General features: G+C 33.9%; 1 protein-coding gene across 5 annotated transcripts; it reads left to right on the forward strand.

Annotated features, from left to right (window-relative positions):
- The first annotated feature begins 51 nt into the window (after nt 1-51).
- Nucleotides 52-15,697, forward strand: LOC111809228 (DEAD-box ATP-dependent RNA helicase FANCM). 5 transcript variants are annotated; one of them, XM_023695625.1, is made up of 23 exons: nt 52-202; nt 284-614; nt 1,898-2,041; nt 3,818-3,900; nt 4,028-4,142; nt 4,677-4,768; nt 4,883-4,937; nt 5,008-5,129; nt 5,206-5,319; nt 5,756-5,949; nt 8,886-9,016; nt 10,131-10,191; nt 10,297-10,367; nt 10,911-10,960; nt 11,033-11,198; nt 11,986-12,113; nt 12,189-12,521; nt 12,616-12,682; nt 13,063-13,695; nt 13,815-14,297; nt 14,437-14,488; nt 14,660-14,806; nt 15,072-15,697. In XM_023695625.1, exons 1-23 carry the CDS (start codon nt 158-160, stop codon nt 15,562-15,564), a joined length of 4,110 nt encoding a protein of 1,369 aa, XP_023551393.1. In that variant the 5' UTR covers nt 52-157; the 3' UTR covers nt 15,565-15,697. The 5 variants fall into 5 exon arrangements, with proteins under 5 accessions (XP_023551393.1, XP_023551394.1, XP_023551395.1 ...); XM_023695626.1 differs by lacking the exon at nt 52-202 and having other exon boundaries at nt 349-614; nt 3,805-3,900; XM_023695627.1 differs by lacking the exons at nt 52-202; nt 3,818-3,900 and having other exon boundaries at nt 349-614.
- Nucleotides 15,698-15,777: the final 80 nt, after the last annotated feature.

Here is a 15,777-nt window from a genome sequence, read left to right on the forward strand (position 1 = left end):
TTAATTTTGTTTGGAAAGTTATATTATATTTATAAATTTTCTTTTCTCCCTACTTTCGTTTAAAGTTTTGCCGCCATTGGTTCATCTCTCGCTGCTCGCGCCCTCTGGTTCTTTTGGCTTTCCTCCGTTCTATGTTCTTCGGCGTTTATTGCGTCCGATGGCATCCACAAGTAATCGAAAATTCATTGTCGACGACGACGACGTAAATGTGTCCTTCCTCTTTCTCCTTAACTTACCCCATATATCTAAATCCTTTGATCCATATCTCCCTTTCCCTTTTCAGGATTTCGACTGGGAAGCAGCCGTCAAGGAAATTGACGTAGCCTGCCTATCAGGAATTCACTCTGCTTCATCACGTTCACTTCATTCTTCCCTTCTTGCATCTCCCGACGCCTCTGCAGAAAACCCAGCTTCTTTTCCATCTCCCGAGGAGAATGAAAAACGCGGGACTTCTCGCCAGTCTACACTTCATAGATTTATCATAAATCCGAATGCTAAGTCTCAGAAGAAAACACCGGAAGTCGAAGAACCGGTTCAAGATCGCGCCCTTGTTGAAGACTCGGTTTGTCTTGTTGACATTGATCAGGAGGCAGCTAAGACTTGGATATATCCAGGTCGTCTCTCAACTCCAAACTAATTTTGATTCTTCTTGTTTTGGGTTTTTTATCCACGGATGCATTTGGGCAATCCGCATGTAGAAAATACTATCTATTTCCACTTCATAAACTTGAAGACCATAGGTTTGTGAACTAGTTCATTATATTCCTACTCCGTTACTTTTTGTTCATATTTCGGAGGTTGTTGTACGAAGTCCTCTCCACTTGTTTTATGATCCAAGCACGCCAATCTTACATTGAGCTGAAAAACTTTCTATTCTCTAGAGCCGCAAGAGATACTTTCGTTTGAAGTAATACTCAATCAAGCTACAAGTACATACCCATCTTTTGGAGTATGTTCTGAGCTATTAAGTATTAACATAGCGTGGTTTCTTTATACTTCTCCACGATAGTTTAGTTTTATTGACCCATTTAACTTCAATTTTATTTTTTCATTCAGCAGGCAAATTTGTTAGTTCCCACATGTTTTTCTTCCCATGGATTCTATATGCATTCATCGCATTTTTCCATTTTTCAGTTTTCAAAGTATCCCGAAATGAGATTGGTTCACCACTTGCTAATATAGATATGCATGAAGCAGCAGCATCTTCTTCCTTTAAGGATGTTCTTCACTTCCAAAATCTCTTATCCAAACTGGTGTTCTTTTAGTTTTGCTGACATTATAGATAGGTGATTCTTCATTAATGGATTCAGTATCTTCTCCATTACTTTCCTCTGTTTTTATTTATTTATCACTCTCCTTCCGATCAAATTAGCTAAAATTGTTTCCTCATAGCTTTCTTCCCCATTCCCACAATTTTGTTCTTCAGAAAACACACCTCTTCTGTTCTCACTATGAGCATCTGTGAAAGTGGATCACATAATCCATATACCTTACACTCTTCACTTATCCCTCGTGATATGAACATGTAAAATACAAGCAAGACCTTAAAAATGTCAACTTATTGGTTAGATCAACTACAAGCTTCTTCAGGTGTCATGTGTTTTACTACAAGAGTTGGATTTTCATTTTGGAATGCAACGAGTCCTACTTACCGCCTCAAACCATCTAGTTTTTGGCAACTTTCTTGCGTTTCATATGCCAACATATTCCTCAAATTTTTGGAGTTCACTGTTCGACATGTAGGCTATAGGTTTCATGAAGTCAGTAGACAAGGAGATTTGTTTGGTATTATGATACAGTATTTTGCGTCATTGATTGCTGGGTGGATTATTTATATTCTTAGAAGTTAGATGTCAATAGAATTCTAATCTGATATGATGTCAGTTGAATTATGTAGTTAATGTTCCTCTTCGGGATTATCAGCTGGCTATTACCAAGACAGCACTATTTTCAAATACGTTGGTGGCATTGCCTACAGGACTTGGAAAGACTCTCATTGCTGCAGTTGTTATGTATAACTACTTCAGATGGTTTCCTGAGGGTAAGAGAAAACTTTTACCATCTTATTGATTGTTAAAGTTATATCATCTCAATTGTAATGTCCAGTGGCTAACTTGATCATAGTTTCAATAACATGTAGGTTCGATCCCTAAGGTTTCTTTAAATATTTGTTAGTCCCACAATTGGTTGGAAGAATCAAAATTTGTAGTTTCTTCTTCTTGCGAAGTTTCCTTTTGCCACTAAAGTAGTGCTCTTAGAAAACTAACAAACCATCCTCGAAACTATTAAATAAGAGTGTCTCAAAGCTCTAAGCAAAAGGAGGGTCTGTCGTTCCCTTCTTTATTTCTTCCCAGTAATTCGAAAAATAAGATGCATTAACCATTGATGTAACTCTAGGACTATTGTGAAAATAGTAACTCCCAAGATCTTAATATAAAATAGCATAGAAAACGTGTAATTTTTGTGACTTTTGTTTATATAACTATAAGGGAAAAACAATTTATGCTCCCAAACTTTGTATGTTGGATCAATTAAAACTCAAAATTAATAATTGTACCAATGAGAACTCTAAACTTTCACAAGTGGATCAATTTAAACTTGTGAGAATTATGAATTTGATATGATTGTTAGTTTAAGTTTTTAGTTAATTCAATTTGTTAGAATCAAGCATGTGGTGTTGGAATCAAGCATGCGTTTATTATGAATTAAACGTTTTCAAATGGAAAAGTAACAAAGGGTTAAAATTGATTCACTCATGAAAGTTTAGGATTTTGGTTGATATAATTGTTAGTTTAAGTTTTTAATTAATTCAATTTGCGAAGTTTAAAAGTGTATAAATTGATATTTTGCCTAATCATAATGATAAAAATAATGGGAAAGTCCTTTGACAACTCCATTTAGGTGTGTTTGACACCTCAATTCTTTTGATAATAACATCAATAATAAAGGGAAAAAAAATTCAATTTATACCCATGAACTTAAAATTTTAAATTAATAATTGACTTTAATAAGTGAATCAATTTAGACTCTTCTTTAAGATTCCATTTTAAACTGTCAATGCATTAATTTACACATGTATAAGACTTCTTTAAAATCGTTTTAAACTGCAATGCATTAATGTAAATGTAGAGATTTACATTATATTAGAAAGAAATGCATGAATCAAATGAATAGTAGGTGACTTTTCATTATATGAGTGGTTTCTCTTCTTTTTGTCTTCCTCGATTTTCACTACTTTTTTAGGAAGAATTAAGTGAAAATTTTTCTTTTTTACTTTGGTAGGGTTTTGAGTGAAGAATAATTTAATTTAGTTGATTTTGAGTTAATTTTGTTAAGAAAATAAGAAACAAACTCTTCATTCATATATGAAAGGGGAGAAAAAGTTCATGGATACAACTTCCTTAAAGGGAGCAATAGAAAAATGCTGAAAAGAACCCACAACAACTAGAAAAAGGAACCAAAAAAGAAAAGATTACAAGAACCATTTACACACACACACACACACACACACACACACACACACACACACACACACACACACACANACATTTTGTCTTTTCATTAATGCCTCCCAACCCCTCTCTAACACGCACGAAAAGGAAAGAGAGATATAGAAGAAAAGGAAAGGAAAATATTCTGTTCACGCTGGCCCAACCTCAATCAGACCTAAGCGAACTATGGAGCACAATGATATGGAATATAATGCATGTGGTTGAAATTATAAATCCTTTGTTAGCATGAAGATGCTTTTTGGAATTTATCTGATACATCTGTGAATTAAAAGACATTGACATCTTTTCCTAGTTATTGCTTGCAGGAAAAATAGTATTTACTGCTCCTTCTCGACCACTGGTCTTGCAACAGATAGAAGCATGCCATAATATTGTGGGAATACCACAAGTACGGCGGTAAACTCGTTGTTCAACAAAATGGTTTGATGGATCAGTGGTCTTTCTCTAGATATCTTATTCTGTTAATTTGAACGATTAACATATATTCAAAGACTGTCTAATCAAACTTATTGCAGGAATGGACCATTGACATGACAGGTCTGATAAATCCTACAAAAAGAGCATGTTTTTGGAAAAGTAAAAGAGTTTTCTTTGTTACACCACAAGTGCTGGAGAAGGATATTCAATCTGGTGATTCTTGTAATCCTTAGCCCTCTTGTATTGTGAGTGGTGACTGGTCGGACTTGCGAATTGCAACTTTGCATCATTACTCTTACTCTCACTGTGAGGGGAAACTTATGTAGGACACTGTTTCATGCCTGGTTTTATTTGTTTATCCTTAGTCAAAGACGTAACAGAATGTACTATTGAGATGTTCCAGGCTAAAATATTGTAGTTTATACTCTGATTTTTGAATGAAAAACGAAACTTATGCTGATTGCAAACCTTTAATGATCATTTTCTTGAAATTATATCCATTATTTACCAGAGTTCTATTTCTTCATTGAATTGATTTTTGTTATCATGTAGGGGTGCTAACTCTTATACTAATATAAAATTTCACATTAGTTATCATCCATTCATTTTTTTTTTTTAAAAAAAAAAAACATTATAAAGTTTCTTTCCAGCTCATTTTGTATGATGTATGACAGAAAATAGAACATGCAATCAGTATGCTGATTATGTACCTTTCATTATTTAAATTATGAAATCAAAATTTGGCAGGCACATGTTTGGTGAAATACTTGGTTTGCCTAGTGATTGATGAGGCCCATCGAGCACTTGGAAATTACTCTTATTGTGTTGCAATTCGTGAGGTCTGTTGTTCAGTCTGTACTGATTTTCCATTTCTGTTGAATCTTTCACTTCGAGTATATTACTTGAACTTGCAAGTTTTTTATGCAGTTACCTGTATGATCTTAAATGTGCAGTTAATGATGGTACCTGTGCCACTAAGAATACTAGCCTTAACTGCCACACCAGGATGTAAGTTTCTACTGAATTCTTTTTCAGATTGTTATGTATATACTCTAAATCTCCAGTTACATGTACTCAGCAAAGAAGCAGGGTATTCAGCAAATCATTGACAACTTACACATTTCAAACCTTCAATATCGTGATGAAAGTGATCATGATGTCAGTCCATATGTTCATGACAGAAAAATAGAATTGATTCAAGTATGCAAAAAATTATGTCTTTAAGTGAGTGATGTTCTTTTATTATAGATTTGATATTGTATCTGTAAACTTGTAGGTTGCAATGGGAGAAGATGCTGTTGAGATAAATAATAAGCTCTTGGAAGCTATACGTCCATTTGTGGCTAAACTTTGTTCAATGGGAGTTCTTCAGGACAGAGATTATAGAACGGTGTGGTACAAATCTTTTGATGCGCATAAGAGTATTCAAGGAACCAATTCAACATACTATCTTTAAGAAAATATTAACATAGTGAAATGGATAATAACTGGGGAAAAAGAGATTGAGAGAGAGATTCCATCCTTTTTCTAGTCTTTAATGCTCATATGCTTCCTAGAAATTTTTTTATTCTCGTTTTAAAAAAATAGAGAGATTAGTTTGACAATCGATTGATAGAAAAGTGAAACTCTTAAACAATCCTTCTATTAATGTTTTAAAAAGCAACCCTAGGAGCATCTATTTGTAGCTATTTTATTTATTCTCTAAGACCACAAATTTTGGTTTATTTTATTTTATTTTATTTTGTTTTAAATTTTGTAATTATTATAACCATCGGTTATTCTTATTTCCAACAACTATTTTTTTTTCTGTTCTCCTTTTGTTCCAGTTGAGCCCATGTGATTTACTGAACTCGAGGGATAAATTTCGTCAAGCACCCCCACCAGTCCATCCACACATTAAGTATCAAGATGTGGAGGGTTACTTTGGAGTACTCATTACACTATACCATATACGTAAGTTACTTTCAAGCCATGGAATAAGGCCAGCCTCAGAGATGCTAGAAGAGAAGCTGCAGCGAGGGTATTTTCATTTTAGATTGTTTCTGTTGAGTTTTTTTTGACTGGAAACACGTGGTACAGTTTTTTTTATGCACCTCTTTGCACGATCATGTTATTAAGAATGATAGATGGTAACTGATTTTATAGGGCTTCTTGTTAATAATCAACTTACATATTATCTTTCCTATTTTTTTAAAAATCAATCTGATTAACTAACTGGAGTGTTTCTTTTGTTAAATATTATTATTATTTTGGATAAATTACAAGTTTAGTTCTTAGACTTTGGGGTTGTGTTTGTGTTTGTTTAGTCCTTGAACTTTCAAAAATGTCTAATAGTCTCCTTACAAATTCAAAAATTTTAAAATTTAATTGTTTTATTAGAGAGATGTCTAACGTAATCTTAAATTTTCAATTTTAGAAATAGTAGATTAGTAAATTTTAATTTTTTTTTGCAAGTTTAGGGACTAAATTCATAGTTTTGAAAGTTTAGAAACCAAATAGAAACAAATTTCTAAGTTTTAACTTATTGTTTTCTTTTTTAAAACCTATTGATTGTGATGTAACAGAATGTGAGAGGTTTAAGAGAAAAGTGTGTTATATTATTCATTTATTCTGCTCATTAGAGTTATATGTATTGATGGACATATGTGCCTTAAACAAATAGAATGGGACAAGTTCCTTATCAAGTATTTACATAATTATTCCTTAGTACACAAACTATAACATATAACTTGGTATGTAAGCATGAACCTTCGGAAAGTTTCTTGAGTAATAATATTCTGTCCATTCTTGAGTTAAATAGTCTGTATCTAATAAGTTGAATGGCGTGAAGTTCAGGTTCATACACATCTTAAAGCTTGTGAATTATGATCAATAAGATAGTAAAAAAAAAAAANGAAAAAATGAAAACCATATAAGATATTGTTTAAGGAGTACCATTCCATACATCAATGATTAATTACCCTATTCGCTACTAAGACTGAACTAGTAATTTGTCTTTTTCCCCAGAAGCAGATAATTTTTTTTCTTTCATTTTTTTATAACTAGAAATAAAACTTTTCGTTAATGGTTGAGAAGTTGAAAAGAGGACAGAAGTGCGAAGACACAAAGCGTTGACTAGAAAGCCAAAAAAAAGGTTGCTAGATTTCAATTGAAGATTTATCTTTGGCTGACAAATGTTTGGTGGATTTTAAAGCTTTCTAGTCAATTTGTTGAGATTTTTTTTGTATGGTATTTGGTTAAATTCTTCAATTCCATGGAGTGTTCTGAAAACAATAAATAATACATCTTTTTTGGTTGGAGAGGATCTTCAAAATCTTTGACATCAACCATCTTCCTTGGCTTTGGCTCATTGAATGTGCAAGTCTTAAAGTTTTCTTCAAAGGGTTCTCCATCCAAATAGTTTGGTTCTTTTATTTTACAAGATATTCAGCTTTCCAGAGTTACCTTTAGAATGAAATCAAAGGTTCTTCCATATGAAGCTCCTCCCTCGGATAGATCGCTTTGCTTGAACTTGTCTCAAGGATTTTGATGGTGTTTTCTCTCCAAGTCTTAGTAGGAATGCCTTTTTCTTTCCGCTGCAGTGCTCTTTATTTATTACTTTCATTTACTGTTTTCGATTTCACTCCCTTGTGGAGTTTGTATTTGTTGGTCATTAATCTCTTTTCATTCCATCAATGAGAAGTTATTTTTCTTGTTAAAAAATAAAAGAAAAGAAAATAGTAAACATCCTACAAAAAAAATCCCTTCAGTTTGTACAAATATCAGAGAACGATTAACCTTAAAACCCTGAGATAAAGAACACCAATGAAAAGCCCCTGAGATAAAGAACACCAATGAAAAGCTTTGATCTTGATAAGTTTCAAGGCTTGCGAGCCTTGAAATACTTTTTAGGGATGGAGTTTGCAAAATCTAAAAACGATACTTTTGTTAAATAAAGGAAATATATTATTGGCTATCTTCAAGAGACAGGTTTACTTGACTGTTGTACAGCATATTATTGAACTGAATAAGAAATTACAAGCTGTAGAAGCTGAACAAGTAAAGGACAAAGAAAAATACCAGACTTGTGGGTAGACTAATCGATTGATCTCACACTCGTCCAAATATAGCAATTGGAGTATCGTCCAAATATAGCAATTGGAGTAAGTATGGTGAGTCAATTCATGCATTCACTTGTATCCATTCATTTCGAAGCAGTATATAAATCTTGAGATATTTGAAAGGAACTCTAGGTAAAGGTAGGAACATGTCAATCTTCAAATTGAAGTATTGCTGATGTAGATTAGGCTGTAAGCACTACTGATAGAAGATCTACTTTTAGTTATTTTTCATTTGTTGGAGGAAATTTAGTTACATGTCGTAGAAAAAAACATAATGTAGTTGTCAAAAATAGAGTTAAAGCATAATTTAGAATCTTAGTACATGAAATTTGTCAAGTGATATGGATTAATAGGATACTTGAAGAATTGAAATTGTCTAAAAAAATACCTACGCGGGTCTATTGTGATTACATGACTGTTATTACCCTAATTCATAATCCAATCCTACACGATAGGACAAAACATATTAAAGTTGACAAGCATTTCATATAAGATAACATTGAGGCAGGTGTAATATACATATCTTATCTTTTGACGACAAAACAAACGACCTATATGTCAACTAAAGGTCTTCCAAAAAGACAATTTGATAAACTTATCAACAAGCTGGCTATGGATGATACTTACAAACCCGCTTGAGGGGAGTGTTGGATTTCCTTTTATATCTTTTGTAATATTGATTGTGTATTATGTATATATTCCTTATTTATATTTGTAATATTTCTTTTCTTATTGGTTGAGGGTCTTTCTTCTATATAAGAAGAAATACAATAATATTATTCTTCTTCCCCAAATTGAAGTTTTTGTTTACTTGAAGTTTTTAGCTATCACATTCATGGATCCGTACTTATTGCAGGTCTTTTGCAAGATTTATGAGCAAAAATGATCATATCTGCAAAGTGAGACTCATCATGGAGAAGAGCTTGATCCATGGTGCACCAAGTCCCAAATTGTCCAAAATGATGGAAGTATTGGTCGACCATTTTAGTAGGTGCCAATAGTAGTCATGACGTGCCATCTTTATATTATACCACAGTTTCTGTTACAGTATTGATGCCTGAGATAGTTCAAGTTTATTTTCTGAAGTTTATTCATTACTATCTCTATATTTCAAGTATTTGAATACTCCATAGTCTTGAGAGCATGATATTATGGTATTGTTTGAATATTACTGGTCGGAGCAAAATGTACAATCCGTTGATGTACACTTGTTTTTTCTTCTTCTAGAAGTCATTTTGTCCATATCTAGGGTTCCATCTTGTTTGCACATTTTCTCCTCTATTCTTTTTTCTCTTTTTGTCTCCTGCACTCTTAATTATTTGCCTCTTGGTATACAGCGAATGGTCATTGACTTAAAAACCCACATACTTACTGAGAATAGATCGTTGGAATTAAAAGTTCTTGATTTGGTATCTATTCTTATTCAGTTTTTGTAGTGTATGTGCATTTCTTCAATGTAGTGTAAGTTTGGTTGGAGGGATTGGGTTGGTAAGAGGCTTGCTTTTGAATTTGGACTGGATTTTAAAAATCTCAGCAGTGAAATTTCAATTCTTTTCCAGGGGGACAAACGGATGATTGTAGTAGCTGACTCAAAACTAACCTCATGGGCTAAGCATTGTAGTAAAGACCTTTAGATTCAATTAACTGGTCGTGGTTCCAAGTATCCTTAGTCACATATCTTGGGTATTTAACGTCCTTTTAAGCCTCTAGTTTCTCAAATAATAGAGTTAGCTGGTGGTCCTTTCTTTAGAATCTAATGTGTCCGGAACATACTCAATATCGTCGAAATTGGGTTTGAGAAACTGGAGTTGGTAAAAACTTGCTTTTAATTTTAGATAGGCAGTGAAATTTCTAACCATTTATGTAAAGAAAAATGATTGTTGTAGCTAACTCAAAGCTAAGCACAAGGGTTTAAAGTGTTTGTGGGTTCAATATAACCTGTGTCACATATCTTAAGTATTCAATTTTCTATAAATCTGTAGACTACTGAATAGCATGTCACTTTTAGTATGAAACCGATTTTCCTGATGAGTTTGTTGCCAATGGCTGAGATGTAACTGAAAGCTTTGACATGTTAGTTGACAAAGTAAATATGTTTCAGAAACTAAGGATCCAAAAGATTCAAGGGTGATTATATTCTCAAATTTCAGGGGAAGTGTAAGGTGAAATATTTTCTCCAAGTTCAATTTCGTAGTGATGATTTAAAAATGCACACATTCCAATCAATTATTCATCCTTAACTTGCCTCAATGTGATAATAATACTAGGGACATTATGGGTGCACTAGCCAAAATTGAAGACATAGTAAGAGCTACTGAGTTTATTGGCCAAAGCTCAGGTTTGCAATTTCATTTTCTTCATTTTTTGTTATTTTTTAAGTTAAATTATTAGTTTAGCCCTTGAACTTTCAAAGTTGTATTTAATAGTTTATGGACCTTTTAGACAACATTGAAAGCTTATAGAGGCTTATGATCACTTTTTAAATTCTGGAACCTCCTATTCGACAGACTTGAAAGTTGAACTATCGTGCTTGTAATTTGACCTATTACTTATTATATGACAACTGATATCTTCTTCGCTTTATCTCAATGTCTTTGCATTTCATAGTGGGTTACGATGGATTTTTTTTCTTTTCTCTTTCTTTTTTCACAGAAGGGTTAATATCGGATATGTCCATCTTTTTGCATGTAAGCGCATGAGAAATGATTAAATTGTAGAGAATGTTCTTAGGACTATTTATTTTCATCTGGATAGTCCTCTAGTTGAAAAGTCAATAGAAAAAGCTTATCAATTCGAATTGGGTTTAAATATATCTAAATTGTTCCAGTTATGTTCTTTTTGCAATTTATTAGAGCTTGGACATCTTCTATTTGTATTGTAGGAAAATCTCTCAAAGGTCAATCGCAAAAGGTTCAACAGGCTGTTTTGGAGGTAGGCAATCAGGGTTTACGGGTAACTACCCCTATTAGTTAATGGCACTGAATTAGTATATTTTTTGCACAGAAATTTCGTGCTGGCGGGTACAATGTCATTGTTGCCACATGCATTGGCGAAGAAGGCTTGGATATAATGGAAGTTGATCTTGTCATCTGTTTTGATGCAAACATTTCACCAATAAGAATGATTCAGCGGATGGGTCGAACTGGAAGGAAACATGATGGACGAGTGGATATCCTTTAATATTCAATTATCTATGAATCTCATTCTTCGAGTTCCGAATTGTTATATCTAACGTAGTTTTTTTGTCAGTTTAGTAATTTTTTCTCTTGAAGAAACTTAACTCAAGAAATACAGACATAGATGTGATGGTATGCCATTTTTGTTATTTATTAAGACGGATAATACAAGGATGCAATTATTAAAATATAGACTTTTAATAATTTGAAAACACACACCTTTTAATAATTTTCCCTGAATAAGTTTATTTTATTCTATAATATTTAAGCTCATTTAGTGAAGCTTCTTTTTTTTTTTTCTTTGAACAAGAAACTTCTCATTTGATATAATAAGAATGAAATTGTTGAAAGGATACAAACAGACCAAAGCCAAGAACTATGACAACCAATCACTAGAGAACAAGGGCCCCAAATCTACGAAGATAAACTGCAACCGAAGCTCATGAAGAGGGGGAAGTAAACTACCTGATAAACCTTTATACAGAATCTTTTGAAATTTGTGGAGGGATTTCACGCATCTCAAAACCATATTCTTCAATTTTAGGAGATACAAGTTTGATGTTTTTCATATTCAATATTTTCTCCTAGAATTATTTTTATGTCAAATATTTTCTGGGGAGGTGAAAATTGAACCCTTCAAATGTCCAATACGTGCTTGGTTATCTGGTCCCTATTTGACATGGTCGCATAACTAAAGCATTCATGCCCCAAAGCTTGGAACTTCATCCCCCTTGTTTTCTCTTTTTATGCTAAGTATATAATTTCCTTGACTACTATTACTAGTTTTAGCATGTGAAGGTTCAGAATTGAAGGGCTACATGAGAAAGCAAACGACCAGCAAGTCTATAAAGAAACACATGCAAAATGGGGGAATAAATAGCTTCAACTTTCATGCTAGTCCTAGAATGGTTAGATCATTTGACAGAAGTCTTTCTCAACATAGTATTGCTTTCTTATGATATCCATTCTTTTCTATTATTTAGATTCCCCATACTATCAAACCAGAAGTCCAGTTTGTTAAGCTGTCAATCAAACAATTTGTTCGTCCTGGAAAGAAAGTGAAAGATGAACATGCTGTTCAGATAACATCATTTAAGAACAAGCTAACTAATACAGAGACTGAGTTACTTCTCAAGTATTTCCATCCTTGTGAAGACGCATGGAAGCCGTCCCTTATTGCCTTTCCTCACTTCCAGACATTTCCCTCGAGAACCCATGGAGTAAGGCATTCAAGTAGAACAATGATTCTAATTGACACAATGCAACACTTGCAAGGACTGTATTTTTCTAGGGATTCTGAAGCTTTCTCTGTTCAGGTTTGTTTTCAAGTTCGCTTCTACATTTTTTTTTTCTCCTTAAAAGAAATTACTTTCTAGTAATTGGCTTATCATATAACATGGATGGATTCAGGAGAAACCATGCATTAGAGAACTATTTGAAGCAAGTCAGATTGGAAAATGTTATGGCGGCAAAAGAGGTAAATGTTCAATTGATACTAGCTAAATCATGTATTTATAATATTTTCAAAGTTTGTTTAAGAACCTTTGGCTTAATTTTATTCGGGCTTTTTTGTGGTCTATTTCGCTAAAGCGTAACTCTAGCATCTTCAACGAAAAGGAACGAGACTTGCAATCTTTTCTCACATTTATCATTTACTTGTCTCTCTATTGGTTTAAATTGAGTTTGCCTTTTTGTAATTATAGTGTAACAAATCTCATGACGAATTGAGTTTGCCTTTTTGTAATTGAGTTTGTCTCTCTATTGGTTTAACAGAACTCATTATGGTGGGGTGTTTCTATTAATACTAAGCTCATGATAATTTATTTGTTTAAAATGAAAGTTGTGATTATTTTATAGGTTCAATTAATGAAGTCAGCGCACCAAAAACTGAATTAGAAGGGCCAATAGTTTATCCTGAAGTCTCAGCACCTCCAAATCCTACAGAAAATAATTGTAGTTCTGTTTACTGTTCTCTGAAGCATCCTTCGAACATTGGCTCAGGTTTTGTATCTGTTGATGCTATGGGAGAGGACCAAATATCACGTTTCCCCGTGTTCTCTTCAAAAGAAATATTGCATTCCAATTCTGTTGATGCATGCAGTAAAATATTGTTGAGTTCTCCTGAGCTAGGTTCTTGGCGTGTAAGAACTGCTCAGGACTTGATCGTGCGGTCTGAAGCTGTCGATGAACCCACAACTTCTCAAACTAAATTCTTACAGAATGAGGTTCTGCCAAGCCCTGAAACTGATGATGCAACCGTCTTGGAAGACAAAGCAGTGAACCAGATTGAGAAAATTCATCAAAGCACTGTCTTGAAGAGAACTTTTTTTAATGAAGGAGATAATACCGATGAAAAGCCTGTTGTTTTAGAAATTGAGCCACAATTCCCCCCGGCTGATGAATGCAGTATAGTTGAGACACAGCTTAGTCCCCGTCTCACTAATCTAATCGAAAGTGGTTTTGTTCCAGACTCACCAATTGATGAGTGTGGTACATGATTTTTCGAAAATATTACTTTATATTCTATTGATAAAGAGGGAATGTTCAAATGTCCTTTCATTTGTTTAGTGAAGATAAGAATTCATGCTAATGAGGGTTTTATGTTTCAGGATACTCTAGACAAAGGATATGTGAATCCGCAATATCACAGTTTATCTTGCCTGTCCAAGTGGATGGTGAACAGCTTTTAAAATCCTCAAGTCCTGGGATAAACAAAAGAATTAATTGCAATGAGGGCTCCCATGCTGGAAATGACGTTTTTCTCGCTAGTGGTGAAGATCGACCTTCTGTACTCGAGGATAATGATAGCGTGGGTGTAAAATCACATGGCTTTACTTCTCCTGTGGCTGAAGAAACACAAACTCCCTTTGCCATTATTGCAAGCAGTTGTGATAATGAAGATTGGAATTTAGTTTCTGGAGAAAAGTCCAGCAGTGTACAGAAGCCCCGCAAATTCAAAAGACTGCGAAAGGTTGGAGACGTGGAGAAAAATGAGAACACCGAAAGCGCGGAGAAAACTTCAGTTTCTCCACTGGCAAATATGGTCGGAACTTTTTCTAGCTCCAGACACATAAAAAAAAAGAAACGGGATGGTATTTTTTTCTCTCATAGTTCAATTTTTGGAATTTCGTTGTCAGTGCTAAATATTAGTGAGGATCTAAATAGAGCATACTTTCAAACAAAGTAAATCTGACCAAGTTGCTACTTGTCAATATCAATTGCTGCATTTAGGTGAAAGAAGATTTGAGGACAATGTTAGAGCATATATCGAGGAGGAAGCTGAGTAAGTCCATAAATTAACTTGTTAAAGGGAGTAAACTGGTAAAGGAGTTAAATGTTAAATTTAATTTATACTGTTGGTAGAGATACGATAGTTTAACTGAGTGCTCAAGTTAAAAGGAGGCACTGATACAGTTGTGAATATTTTTGTGCCTCATTTCTTGTTTGCATCTAGGGTTTCCTCTGATGCTACCATATCTGGGGATGAAGAAGATGATAAGATTAAGAGCTCGTTCGATAGTTTCATAGATGATAGGGTTAGTGCTAGTGCCACGAGTACTCAGGATGAAACAGGTGGACATGATATGATGGCAATTTACAGGTTTCTATAAACTCCATCTTTCTCTGTTATTTAATTTTGATGGGTATGTGACGTTCTCTCATTATTATACGACAATGTGGCAGATTTTACCATAAGGCCTTAGTCTAAGAAACCTTAGCGACCGTTTAAATGTTTTGTTTTTATCAATCTGGTAAGAAATGGTGATAACGTGTTGCAAGAGAAGGATAGAAGAATGGGGAAGTGTGTTTACAAAGTAGAGCTATTTTTATGAATACTATACTAAAATTGTGATCTTATATAACAGACGTTCGTTGCTAAGTCAATCACCATTCGGGAGGCTGACTTCACCCCTCGCGACCAGAGTAATTGAAAGTGAAACTTCTCCTGACAAGACATTGAATGTTTTTCAGACAACTCTAACAGGAAATATCAATCAGTCTCATACAATGCATTCAGAACATGTCAAAATGAAGCGTAGCCCAGAAGTTGTAATTTCTACAACTGGTGGCTGCCCAAGCGCGACAGAAGTGGAAAGCAGGAATAGAAATTTGACATTTTGTGCATCGGAATCGGTTCCTAAACTTAATTTGGATAGACAATTTGAGTTGGTGGTGGCAGGAAGAGAATCAATAAGTGATGTGGATGATGAATTTTATGAAGGTCTTGATCTTGATGCAGTCGAGGCCCAGGCTAAATTGCTCCTTGAAAAGAAAGTTGAGCTGCCTCAGATGATGGTTACCCAGCCGCACAAGAATTTGGATCTCCACACTTCTCCATCTTTTGATCTTGGGATATGACCATTTTTTATGTGCATCTCTTCTTCAAGTACTTAAATATGCTTAAGTTATGATTTATTTGTTGGATGGGGAGACGTATGTAAAAAAACAATGTACAAAAATTATTGAAATAAGATCTTCAGTTTTGTTACTAGACTTTAATACTAAATATAGATGTTTAACTTATAATTCAAATTCATCAATAGTACCATCAATGGAAGGATCTATGAATTT

Source organism: Cucurbita pepo, chromosome LG13, assembly GCF_002806865.2.
Source record: "Cucurbita pepo subsp. pepo cultivar mu-cu-16 chromosome LG13, ASM280686v2, whole genome shotgun sequence".
Lineage (NCBI taxonomy): Eukaryota > Viridiplantae > Streptophyta > Magnoliopsida > Cucurbitales > Cucurbitaceae > Cucurbita > Cucurbita pepo.

Coding starts and splice junctions, on each gene's coding strand:
- LOC111809228 (XM_023695625.1), top strand. CDS start 158: ATGGCATCCACAAGTAATCGAAAATTCATTGTCGACGACGACGAC. Junction 203..283: donor TCATTGTCGACGACGACGAC/GTAAATGTGTCC, acceptor TTCCCTTTTCAG/GATTTCGACTGGGAAGCAGC. Junction 10,192..10,296: donor AATTTCAGGGGAAGTGTAAG/GTGAAATATTTT, acceptor TAATAATACTAG/GGACATTATGGGTGCACTAG.